Below are 13,167 nucleotides of genomic sequence, written 5' to 3'. Positions count from 1 at the left end.
TACAAGACAGTCCTTTGGTTGTGGAGTTCAGAGAGAGAGAGATCAAGAATTGTAGATGAGAAGGTCCAAAGTTTGTCTGTAGAAGTGAAGAAGAAATCTGCACAACTAAAGTCCATTCATGACTATTCCAGAGAGAGATCCGACTTTTCAACTCCAAGATCTAAGTGAGAAACAGCGACCTCGTGTGGCAGAAACACTGTACTGACACCAAACTGGAGGAGCTGATGGAGACGAGAAGGAGGAGAAGAAGAAACACATGGAGAAAGTAGAAGGAGGAGACATAAAGTGTGAGAGGAGATGGAGGAGGTAAAGGGATGAGGGAGAGGAACAGAGCACTGGAAAAACAGATAGAACAAGTGCAGAAAGAGAAGGATGAGACAGAGGAGAAGAACCTGGAGGATAGAGAGAGGTTTGACTGGCAACAAGTACGCAAGATTTGAGGAAACCGTTTATAGTTAGGTTAGGTTACATAGGGGTAATAGATCAGGTGAGGGTTAGGAAAATAGTCGCGACCCAATACAGATATCAGTCAGGAAGTGCTCGTTAGATTGATCAAATTGAGCAGCAAAAGTTGGTTTATATATATCCGATTTAGCATTAGTTTATACCTGGATTATACTTGGTTTAGACCTGGTTTTGACCTGATTCAGACCTGATTTAGAACTTGTTCAGAACTGGTTTAGATCTGGTTTAGAGTTTATAGCTGGTTTATACCTGGATTTGAACTGGTTCATATCTGGTTCAGACCTGGTTTAGATCGGGTTTAGACCTGGTTCAGACCTGGTTTAGATCTTTTTTAGACCTGGTTTAGATCTGGTTCTGACTTGGTTAGATCTGGCTCAGACCTGGTTTAGATCTGGTTTAAACCTGGTTCAGACCTGATTCATACCTGGTTTAGGTCTGGTTTAGACCTGGTTCAGAACTGGTTAGACCTGGTTTAGATATCTGGTTTAGACCTGGTTCAGATCTGGTTCAGACCGGGTTTAGACCTGGTTCAGACCTGGTTTAGACCTGGTTCAGACCTGGTTTAAACCTGGTTCAGACCTGATTCATACCTGGTTTAGGTCTGGTTTAGACCTGGTTCAGAACTCGTTCAGACCTGGTTTAGATCTGGTTTAGACCTGGTTTAGATCTGATTCTGACTTGGTTTAGATTGAGTTTATACCTGGTCTATACTTGGTTTCGACCTGGTTTATATCTGGTTTACACCTGGTCCATACCTGCTTTAGACCTGCTTCAGACTTGGTTTAGATTTGGTTTAGACCTGGTTCAGACCTGTTTCAGACCTGGTTCAGATCTTCTGCAGTAAAATGATCTTTCCTGCATTAAGTCATTTACAGATATTATGTTACACAAGAATAATTTGGAAAAATGTGTTGTTAGTGTGGGCCGACTCGCCTCTCCACAGATCTGATGGCTTGGTGGGGTCACTTGCTTGTCTTCATGATGATAGACAAGTTTAATGCCATACTGTGGAACATTTTAGACAAAGCAATAATAACATCACTTTAGAGACAGACCAACCCCAAGCTGTTATAACATAGTACCATTGAGAGACAGGACTTACAAAGACAGAACCACAGCGCCTCACAGTGGTAGGGGCCGTATATTACTGCTTCATAATATTAAATTTGATGTTTAATGTTTACTTTATAACTGTCCCTAAAATGCATCGTCCCTTTGGCCTTGTGTCAGCACTGCAGCTCAAAATGCTTAGATGTTTTGTCACTATGGCAGAGGTCTAACTAACACAATACAATTATGGATCAAACAAAACAAAAAAAAGGATTTCACAGTAAGAGGAGCCTCCAAACTTTGACATCACACACACTGCACTCACACTGTCAATGAAACTCTAACCATTTTATTCACACACATCAAGTCACTTCTATACATTAGAGTAAATAAAAAGAAAATGTATACAGTATTCTGTACATGTACCAAATATAAACACACACAAACAAAAAAAAAGAAAAATTATATGTAGCCTACAGTGCTGTAAATAAAGCAAATAAAGTTTCTACAGTAACACTTCGCAGTCGCCATCCTCCTTCTGACGACTGCAAAGAAGGAAAGAAACGGGGTAAATGTCTCAACCATTCCCTCCTCTGTGATGTCCTGCATCCATTCCACAGAGTCAGGGACCTCTGGTCTGGAGCCCGATGTTCACACACTCTCCTCCTCCAAGCGGAAAAAAGATTGAGATCAGATTGAGAAAAGGAGAGTACGGTGGTAGTCGCTCCATGAGCATCCTTGGATGGGCAGTGAACCAGGCCACAGTGGAAATTCACACTGTCCCACATGATCACATAGCGTGATAGGAAGTTCTAATTTCACCTGACTGACAAGGACTGTCATGAATTTATCAAATGTTCCAAAAAAAATCATATATGGTGTTCATGGTATCATGTTCCTGACTAATGTTGACAACTGAACAGACTATTGTGCATATGATGACTCAGACAATGAAATGATGCTGACATGGTTTGGAGAGAACGACAATTAGACTGAGAATCAACTCATCAGTTTGGATCAGCAAGACCTATTTATTTGTAAAATGTGCTAAACGTGGGCTCATTGTGTTAACTGTAGGCGACTTGTACAGAACCATGGGCAAAGATGCACTGAGACACTTGAGACATGCACTAAAACATTTGAAATTTGATGAAATCAATGAGAAATGTCATTCTGATGTGAACAACTGCAAGGTGGTTTGGAGATTTGTCCATGTTGTTTTGAGAATGTCATTTCTGTTTCAAGAAATGAGCCAAACCAACGGAGAAAAACTGTAAGAAAAAAAAAGTACATCATGTCACGTTTAAGTTGAAATGTGTGGTTGTACGTTTGCATCTGTTTCCTGCGTTTTGTCTTTTCTGTTTTTCTGATCAGATAACAGAGACTCACGACAAACCCCTCCATCCACAGTGACAGACTCCGAGGACGTGTTTAACCCAAAGCAGTCTGCAGGGGGCGCTCATGCTCTGGGAATCAGCGTGCCACAGTTGTGCAAGGTTTGCAGTGGCGGAAGAAAAACTCTGTTTTGTACTAAGTAAATAAATAAGTAAATCACTCAAGTAAAAGTAAAAGTATCACGTGAAAAATCTACGTAAAAGTATTAAAGTACCTGTTTAAAAGTGTACTTAAAGAGTAAAAAGTAAAAGTATTTTGGGAAGATGTGAAAACAAATAAAAATAAAGCTTCAGATTTTGGTAAAGATTTGTGCAGAATTTACAGGAACAGGAACAGCTGAATTTTCTAGCTGTTTTTATTTGTATATTTTTGTTTTTCTGGAACTCTGAATGTGTTAAAAATAAAACCCTCAGCCATTTACTTTTTTAGTCCTGGTCTTAAACATAGTGCAGTACAGTACGTGCTCTCAAATGTAGTAAAGTAATAGTTCCCTCTACCAGAAAAGTTGCACAGTGCACCTTTAAGTACAGATACTTACATTACCTACCACAGTCTATTTGTGAGTTGGTATTTTAGAGTACTTTTGTTTGTGTTTTATGCAAATGTTTGGGGCATTACAGCTTTTTTTTTCTTTTTGTTAGACCTTTAAAACACTTTTGACAGCAAGGCTACTTTTGAAATGTTTTGAAATGTGCCAAATAAACTTTACAGATTAGAGGAGAACAGAAGAATTTGTTATTTGGAGATTTTTTTTGCAGATGAAAATTATTTAAAACTGCATTTTAAACACCATCCTCACCAAGTTTTAACATCATAATTGTGTCATAGTCTGTTTCTTTGTAAGTCCTGCTTCTCAGTCCTGGTCTAGTCCTGCTTTAGTCCTGGTTTAGTTTTGGTCCTGGTTTAGTCCTACTTCAGTTTTGATACTCGGTTTGGTCCCAGTTTAGTAATGATTTAGTCCTGGTGTCCTCCTAGTCTAGTCTTGGTTTAGTCCTGCTTTAGCCCTAGTCTAGTCTTGGTTTAGTCCTGGTCGAGCCCTAGTACAGTCTTGGTTTAGTCCTGGTTTAGTCTTGGTTTAGTCCTGGTTTAGTCCTGGTCGAGCCCTAGTCCAGTCTTGGTTTAGTCCTGGTTTAGTCTTGGTTTAGTCCTGGTTTAGTCCTTGTCAAACCCTTGTCCAGTCTTGGTTTAGTCCTGGTTTAGCCCTGGTCGAGCCCTAGTCCAGTCTTGGTTTAGTCCTGGTTTAGTCTTGGTTTAGTCCTGGTTTAGTCCTTGTCAAACCCTTGTCCAGTCTTGGTTTAGTCCTGGTTTAGTCCTGGTCAAACCCTTGTCCAGTCTTGGTTTAGTCCTGGTCAAACCCTTGTCCAGTCTTGGTTTAGTCCTGGTTTAGTCCTGGTTTTGAGCCCTAGTCTAGTCTTGGTTTAGTCCTGGTTTAGTCCTGGTCAAACCCTTGTCCAGTCTTGGTTTAGTCCTGGTTTAGTCCTGGTTTAGAGCCCTAGTCTAGTCTTGGTTTAGTCCTGGTTTAGTCCTGGTCAAACCCTTGTCCAGTCTTGGTTTAGTCCTGGTTTAGTCCTGGTTTAGAGCCCTAGTCTAGTCTTGGTTTAGTCCTGGTTTAGAGCCCTAGTCTAGTCTTGGTTTAGTCCTGGTTTAGAGCCCTAGTCTAGTCTTGGTTTAGTCCTGGTTTAGTTCAGTTTAGCCTGAGGACATACAGTAGTTTGGTGAATGGGCCATAGTTTGGTGTGTGTGTGTGTGTGTGTGTGTGTGTGTGTGTGTGTGTGTGTGTGTGTGTGTGTGTGCGTGCGTGCGTGCGTGCGTGTGTGTGTGTGTTTTATTTGAATAAAATGTGAAAAGGTGCTTTGTTTTGGAGTCTGTTCTTTTTGTTTTTTCCTGGTTTTCACAGAGAGCAGTTAGACGAACAGTAAGAGACAAAGTTTAGGAACTGTATGAAGCCTGATTCATTTTTGAAAAGTCCTGCATTCACAACTGGACTTGTGTTACCAGTACTTTAACCTGCAGACAGAGACACGTCCAAGTTTGTGTCATCTTCAGTTTATGGACAGACCAGACCTCATGTGTTTAACATAAATACATATTTGTCACATAGTGGCCTCATCTCAATCTACAGTACTCCATCACTCTGAAGGTTTCTGTCTGTCTCTTTCCTTCCTGTTGCTGTTGCTTTTTCCATCTCTCTCGCTCTGTCTGTCTGTCTGTTTGTCTATTTATCTCTTCTTGTCTCTCTTCCCATCCTCTATCTCTTTTTTCTTTCTCTGTCTCTCTATCTCTCCCTCACTCTCTTTCTCTTTTTCCCTCTCTTTCTTTCTTTCTTTCTTTCTTTCCCCCTCTCTCTCTATCTCTGTTCCCACCCTCTGTCTCTTTCCCTCTCTCTACTTTTTGTTTTTTTTGCTTTCTCTCTCACCCTCCTTCTCCTCCTCCTTCATGACATAATTCCAGATGTTTCTCCACACCTGGTTTCTCACCTGTTCTTCTCTCTGAGCTCATCTAGACTCAGAGTCACGTCTATAAACATCTGAGGAGCTACCACAACAAGAACCATGCTCCTTCTTCCTCTTCTTCTTCTTCTTCTTGTTCTTTGTAAGAAGTTACACATCCGTAAAGTTACACAATGCGCATTTAAAGGAACAACATTGCCATGGAAACCAGCAGGAGTCAGGATTGTGGAGATGTAAGCCTGCTCATTGTAAGGACAGTTTATTTTATTTTTTTTATGCAAAAATAGCCTTAAATGAAAAAAAGAAAAACAACTTTAATTTCAGTCTATTTTGGCTAAAAGTTACATGATGTGGCTTTATTTGGTATCTAATGATGTTTCGTTCTTTTACTGTATTTTAGTTTCCGCGTTGTTCATTTATTCAGTGCAATAAAAGCAACAAAATTAAATTAAAACATGTTTGATTTTCTGTTTAGCTCAAAAATGACATAATGTGGCTTTATTTGCTATTTAGTCATGTTCAGCTGTTTTGTTTTTCATGTTTTGCGTTGTCATGGTTACGTGTATTCCTCTTTTCGTCTTGTTATGAGTGTGACGGCTCCGTTGACCCGCTCTGACCTCGGCGTTATCGCGGCAGGTGAGAGACACATTATAACGCCTCGTGGAAAATCATCATAAAAACACGCCGCGATAAGACAGGAAGTGAACGGAGCCTGGCGCGCTCCATTTCCTGTCCCCTATCGCGTGCCCATCTTTGATTTCCTCTGTCAGCTCGGGCATTTTATTAAAGAGAGCACAGGACACATCAGATACTGCCAGTCTAATGTTATAAACTCTGAGGAGAACAAGAGCCGTCGTCTACATGTGTGGATATTATATTATTAACTAAATATTTAAAGAAACTATATTACGCAAAATGGACTCTTGTGAGCTTTAAGTCATGTTATAATGTTGTTACCTCCTCAAAAACAGACCTGCAGCTGTGTTTTGTTTTCACTCACACGTTTGAAAAACACTGCATTAGTCTACTGTATTTTTCAGACTATAAGGACTCAGGAGTATAAGTCGCACCGGCCAAAAAATGCATAATGAAGAAAAAATATATATATATATAAGTCACACCGCATTATAAGCCACACTTTTTTATTTTATAAAATCAGAGACCAGGAATCGACATTTCATGCTGAAAGACAAGTTCTAGTAATAACAACAGAACAGAGAACAACGGACTGTTAACGTCACATATGAACAGTTCTTCAGATAAACTATAACATAAACAACAGAACAGAACAAGTTTAACAAACTCTCCATCTCACTCCAAATCACTAAATCCACTGAATTCTTCATCCTCGGTGTCACTTCTGAGCAACTCTGACTCTGCGACCTCCGGAGGTAAACGGAGCGCCACTTCCTCTTCTGTGTAGCTGTTGACAGACTCAGCATCAGTTCCAGTTAGAATTATTCCAGCCTTTCTGAATCCCGACAGGATGGTTTCTGTGTCACTGAAGTCCAGGCTTTGTCCATCCATCCAGTGACTTCAGGAAAGTTTCATGGTGCATCCTCCTGGTGTCACAAGTTTCTCGCTCACTCCAAACTTTCTTTCTGCTGCTTGATTTTGGCTGCAGATTTCACTATTTGCAGCTTGAAAAATATGATTTTCTTCTTGGGGCAATTGTGTTGAGGCTTCTCAGTCATCTTTAATAATAATAATAATATAATATAATATAATATAATATATATAATAATATATAATAATAATATTGTTTAAATTTTAAATGTTCAGTGGTACAGAAGTAATGGTGCGATCGACTGACATGATACAGACAGAGGCTCTTTCTGCAGGAGACATGTGCAGTAGAGCCAAGTGACATTGGTACATTAGTAATAAGAGCAACAGATACTGACACACAAGACTGGAGCCTCTCATAGCTGTTAGTGTGAAAATTTTAATATATAAGTCGCTGGAAACACCCAAACCATGAAAAAAGTGCGACTCATAGTTCAAAAAATATGGCACATCTCCTAACCTGGCAGTTTTCAAGTGAACAGCTCCTTTTAATTTTTCTGCCCTACAAAGCTAAAAGAGCTTAACTCTCCAGAGTGTGAAACTGAGAAAAATGACTTCACAGTTTCTGTTTTGTCCAAACTAATGTATAACAGGTACAGCTCCCAAAATTTGACAACTAGTTACTATAATGAAAAAATATTTGTATGCGAAAAATATTGAGCTCAAAATTCTCCACCTTTGTATCATGAGCCAAAAATAAGAAGTCGTGCAAAGGAGAAAGACTAACTGACATGATCATTGTTTGCTTGATTTTCACCAGACGTCTAGGTCGAGTCATCATGGTGTTTGTTTGAAACGATACAGAACAGCTTTGGATTTTCTGTTTAGTGCTGATCAGGAACGTGCAGCGACACTTACGTAGTAAAACAGTTTGACACACAACGTACTTTGCAGTATAGTATGTACAGTATGAATAAATACACAAAACACTTTCACTTTAAAGATCATTTAAGTATATTTGAATACAAAGGTATACAAAGGTTTAAATAGATGTATTGATTTCACAATATAATGTAGAAAAAAAGCCACCCCTGCTGTCAGCACTGCAGAACACAGATTCATTTCAGTGCAAAGTAAAATACACATACGCCCATAAAACAAATCGATGCACATGCAAAAATTGAAATATACACAGAACAGAAAATAAATAAAGCAATCAAGCACTAGCAGATGTTAATGATTCATCAGAGAAGATTAAAAAAAAAAGATTTCCACATCTTAAAAAAATGTTGTTCAGAATCACGTAGTGTATATCTGAGTTTTTCGGGGAAAAAAAATAATTAAAAATCTCTATTCCAGTGTGCCAAAGGGGGTGGCACAGGGTTTTTCCAGTTTAAAAGAATACGGTGATGAGCCAGTCAAGTGCTAAAAACAATCACCTTGTGTCCTCTCTCTTACTGGAAGCTGCAGCCCTCCAGGTATGACTCCAAACTGCAATCAGAGGATTTGTTGATATCTTAACTCCTAACACTGTGGATAATGCCTCAAATATGCTTTTCCAGTATTCTTCTAAGCTAGACAAAGACCAGAACATGTGAAGCAGGGTAGCCTCACTGATCTTGCATCTGTCACATGTGGGGTCAAATACAAAGGTTTATTTAAAGAATGCGTTCAGACCCTGTGTAAAAGAAAGAGGCAAGAGGTTGGATTTTAAAATAAATATATTTCTGAACTAAATCACAAACAAAACATACACTGTTACTGCCTTTTGTCTTTGCATGACTCCTTATTTTTGGCTCATGATACAAAGGCAGATACAGGAACTGACAAATAAGTGTCAAGGGTCAATTTTGAGCTCAATATTTTTCATAATATTTATTCACATGGAGCTCTCAAATACAAACAAGATGACATGAACTCATTTTTGACCAAACATGGGGTTACAGCGTTCTGTCTTTGTAGGGGGTTTGTAGGGCAGTTTAGTTCAGTGGGAATTGGCAATTCCTTGGCTGAAATCATCCAGATGATTCTAGTGAAGGTGTGTGGAGTTTAAAACACAGTGTATTCCTGTATAACCACATGACATCACAAGGTGGAACAGTGTTTTCAGTTTGCGAGAAGAACTCAGCTTAATTTTGCAGGGTTTGTGTGTGAATGGAGATGTTACTTTGGCGTGTTTTACAGTATGGCGTTAAATGTATCGATCTAGAATTTCTTCAATATGCTTAAATAATAGTTGGATTGATACTTTGCAGTGACATCGTGCTGGGGGTGTTCTACGTGTATCTCTAATGGTGGAATGTTCAGGAGTTACTACACAGCATAAAGTGGAGAGTTAAAATTGACTCTCACAGATTCAATTTGAACATTTTTCTCAGGGTTTATATGAGTTCTACAGTTAATTTTACATTTTTGGAAATCTTAACCAAGTAACACTGGACTAGTTATATCAAGAGTTATATTAACATTTGAGAGTAAACAGATAACACTTTGTAGGGTTATCCTGATTTAGCTAAACGACACACAGAGGTGTTTTATTTTTACGCTTTATTTTATAACTTAAGATGAAATTACGTACAAAACTGGTTCAAACTGGTCTTCTCTCGCTAGAGTTTGAAGTGGTGGGTTGGAGGTGCCAAATTAACACTAAGGAAAGTTGAATTCACTTCAACCATATCAACTCTATCAGATAGGTCTGTGTACCATTACGTCTTTTGAATTTCAATTGAGAGTGAAAAACAATAAAATGGGAAAACTGTTTGTTATTTCAGTTTTCAGGTTTAGTGTAAAAAAAAACAAAAAACAAACAAACAGATTTTGACCTCTATTTCCAATATTTAATTTAAAGTTTATTTCAGATAACATCAATCAAAAAACAGTCTCTGTGCCTCAAACACAACAGGACTCCAGGCACTTCAAAGAAATAAAAAGAGTAAAACAATCGCACGAGGAAAAATATAGTAAAAGGCTTTTATTTAAACGGCCAAAGCCAACATGTTTCAACCCTAACTGGTCTTTATTGGGGCTTAAAAAAGTTTCTGTGCCTATTTCAATTCTGATATTTTGTTCTCTCTGGTTTATTTGCTCTGGAAATTCTGCTGCGCCTCATGTGAATTCAGTGTCAACCATGGACGCATAATAAAAACTAATTTATTATAGTTCTATGGAGTCTCCAGAAGAAATTGGAGTTTATCGCTGCTTCCTGTTTCCCGTCATGGAATTCAACTATTACTTTCCAAGATGTGAAAGTAAACGCATCGCTCTTAAAGAAGAGAACATATTTGTCCACAAAATTTCAGTGATTTTTCAATGATCCTTCTAGCAGCAGAACTTCATATAAACCAGAGAGGACAGAATATCAAAATTAAAATTGGCACCGAGACTGTTTTTGATTGGTGTTATTTGAAATAAACTTTAAATCAAATATTGGAAATAGAGGTTGAAATCAGTTTTTTTGTTTGACACTGAAATGGAAAAATGAAATAAACAGTTTTCCATTTGGTTGTTTTTAGTTCTTAATTGAAATTCAAAAGAAAAAATCATACACAGACCCAAATAACCCCAACTTGAACCCCCTTTTTAACTTTCAAATTCTTTTTCAACTCTGAAATATTTCACTTTGACATTGTAACCCTCCAGTTTTTGCTGTGCACAGTGACACAAAGCACGCATTTGCAAACAGTGTCAAAAAAAGGTTTAAGATATGTTTTCTTGAGTGTGATTTAAAGAGCACATTTCCATGGTTCTGTTGAGGAGTTTAGTTTGCAACAAAAGGTGAGAGTGACTAACTAAACTGCTGCTTAATGCCTGTGACTAATATTATTTGAGAGGGACTTGTTTAACTGCACAAATCAGCTCATCTGTTGTTGTTCCAGCTAAGTACGTTCTTTATGGTCAGATTGCGCTGGAATAAAACTCAGATTAAGTCTAACAAAGCGTCAGACAGAGCAGAGCCTACAGTTAGCACCACACCCCCAAGGAATGGTGATGACATCAGCTGTAAAGTATCAATAACATGCATTGTTACTGTAAGTGGACTCTTCACAGATCTGACTATCTATGCACTTGGATAAAGGTAATGCCCTGCTGTGGAACATTCCAGACAAAACATGAATATCTCCTCAGAGAAAAGCAGAAAAGTTACACAGTGCATCTTTAATCTGTCAAATACTGTACATTTATTTACATATGTGGCTTTTATTGGTCCTATCCTGCACTCTTATTTGTCTCATCTTGATTTTGTCTAGTTCAGGTTTAGTCCTAGTTTAGTCCTGGTTTGGAAACTGCATAGACCTGGTTTACTCCTAGTCCTATCGTTCATATTTAGTCCTGGTTTTGTAACGCTTTAAAACTCGGTTTAGTCCTGGTTTGGTCCTGAAAAGACCGAGTTTAGATCTGGTTTAGTCCAAGTTAGGCCCTGAATTCACTTTTACACATGTTTTGTTTATTTCCTAGTTCCAATCCTGGATTATTATTAGTAGTAGTAGTAGTAGTAGTAGTAGTAGTAGTAGTAGTAGTAGTAGTAGTAGTAGTAGTAGTAGTAGTAGTAGTAGTAGTAGTAGTAGTAGTAGTAGTAGTAGTAGTAGTAGTAGTAGTAGTAGTAGTAGTAGTAGTAGTAGTAGTAGTAGTAGTAGTAGTAGTAGTAGTAGTAGTAGTAGTAGTAGTAGTAGTAGTAGTAGTAGTAGTAGTAGTAGTAGTAGTAGCAGCAGTAGTAGAGGTAGTATTAGTAGTAGTAGCAGTAGTAGTAGTAGTAGTAGTAGTAGTAGTAGTAGTAGTAGTAGTAGTAGTAGTAGTAGTAGTAGTAGCAGCAGCAGCAGCAGCAGTAGTAGTAGTAGTAAGTAGTAGTAGTAGTAGCAGCAGCAGCAGCAGCAGTAGTAGTAGTAGTAGTAGTAGTAGTAGTAGTAGTAGTAGTAGTAGTAGTAGTAGTAGTAGTAGTAGTAGTAGTAGTAGTAGTAGTAGCAGCAGCAGCAGTAGTAGTAGTAGTAGTAGTAGTAGCAGCAGTAGTAGTAGTAGCAGTAGTAGTAGTAGTAGTAGTAGTAGTAGTAGTAGTAGTAGTAGTAGTAGTAGTAGTAGCTAGTAGTAGTAGTAGTAGTAGTAGTAGTAGTAGTAGTAGTAGTAGTAGTAGTAGCAGTAGTAGTAGTAGTAGTAGTAGTAGTAGTAGTAGTAGTAGTAGTAGTAGTAGTAGTAGTAGTAGTAGTAGTAGTAGTAGTAGTAGTAGTAGTAGCAGTAGTAGTAGTAGTAGTAGCAGTAGCAGCAGTAGTAGTAGTAGTAGTAGCAGTAGTAGTAGTAGTAGTAGTAGTAGTAGTAGTAGTAGTAGTAGTAGTAGTAGCAGCAGCAGCAGCAGTAGTAGTAGTAGTAGTAGTAAGTAGTAGTAGTAGTAGTAGTAGTAGTAGTAGTAGCAGTAGTAGCAGCAGTAGTTAGTAGTAGTAGTAGTAGTAGTAGTAGTAGCAGTAGTAGTAGTAGTAGTAGTAGTAGTAGTAGTAGTAGTAGTAGTAGTAGCAGCAGCAGCAGTAGTAGTAGTAGTAGCAGTAGTAGTAGTAGTAGTAGTAGTAGTAGTAGTAGTAGTAGTAGTAGTAGTAGTAGTAGTAGTAGTAGTAGTAGTAGCAGTAGTAGCAGCAGCAGCAGCAGCAGTAGCAGTAGTAGTAGTAGTAGTAGTAGTAGTAGTAGTAGTAGCAGCAGTAGTAGTAGTAGTAGTAGTAGTAGTAGCAGTAGTAATAGTAGTAGTAGTAGCAGCAGCAGCAGCAGTAGTAGTAGTAGTAGTAGTAGTAGTAGTAGTAGTAGTAGTAGTAGTAGTAGCAGCAGTAGTAGCAGTAGTAGCAGTAGTAGTAGTAGTAGTAGTAGTAGTAGTAGTAGTAGTAGTAGTAGCAGCAGCAGTAGTAGTAGTAGTAGTAGTAGTAGCAGTAGTAGTAGTAGTAGTAGTAGCAGCAGCAGCAGCAGTAGTAGTAGTAGTAGTAGTAGTAGTAGTAGTAGTAGTAGTAGCAGCAGCAGCAGCAGTAGTAGTAGTAGTAGCAGTAGTAGTAGTAGTAGTAGTAGTAGTAGCAGCAGCAGTAGTAGTAGTAGTAGTAGTAGCAGTAGTAGTAGTAGTAGTAGTAGTAGTAGTAGTAGTAGTAGTAGCAGCAGCAGTAGCAGCAGTAGTAGTAGTAGTAGTAGTAGTAGTAGTAGTAGCAGTAGTAGTAGTAGCAGCAGTAGTAGCAGCAGCAGTAGTAGTAGTAGTAGTAGTAGTAGTAGTAGTAGTAGTAGTAGTAGTAGTAGTAGTAGTAGTAGTAGTAGTAGTAGTAGTAGTAGTAGTAGCAGTAGTAGT

General features: G+C 38.4%; 1 protein-coding gene across 1 annotated transcript in view; it reads left to right on the top strand.

Annotated features, from left to right (window-relative positions):
* Nucleotides 1-3,753, top strand: part of LOC129409416 (pleckstrin homology-like domain family B member 1) — a 58,991-nt gene extending 55,238 nt beyond the window's left edge. Inside the window, exons 5-6 of the mRNA XM_055155386.1 lie at nucleotides 2,890-3,011; nucleotides 3,739-3,753. Coding sequence (XP_055011361.1) covers nucleotides 2,890-3,011; nucleotides 3,739-3,753 — 137 coding nt within the window. The remainder of the gene's footprint in view (nucleotides 1-2,889; nucleotides 3,012-3,738) is intronic.
* Nucleotides 3,754-13,167: the final 9,414 nt, after the last annotated feature.

This window comes from Boleophthalmus pectinirostris, unplaced genomic scaffold (assembly GCF_026225935.1).
Source record: "Boleophthalmus pectinirostris isolate CB_2022bp ecotype Guang Dong unplaced genomic scaffold, ASM2622593v1 HiC_scaffold_2, whole genome shotgun sequence".
NCBI lineage: Eukaryota > Metazoa > Chordata > Actinopteri > Gobiiformes > Gobiidae > Boleophthalmus > Boleophthalmus pectinirostris.
Note: the sequence above shows the minus strand (reverse complement) of the source record. Positions and strands in the feature narration are given on the sequence as shown.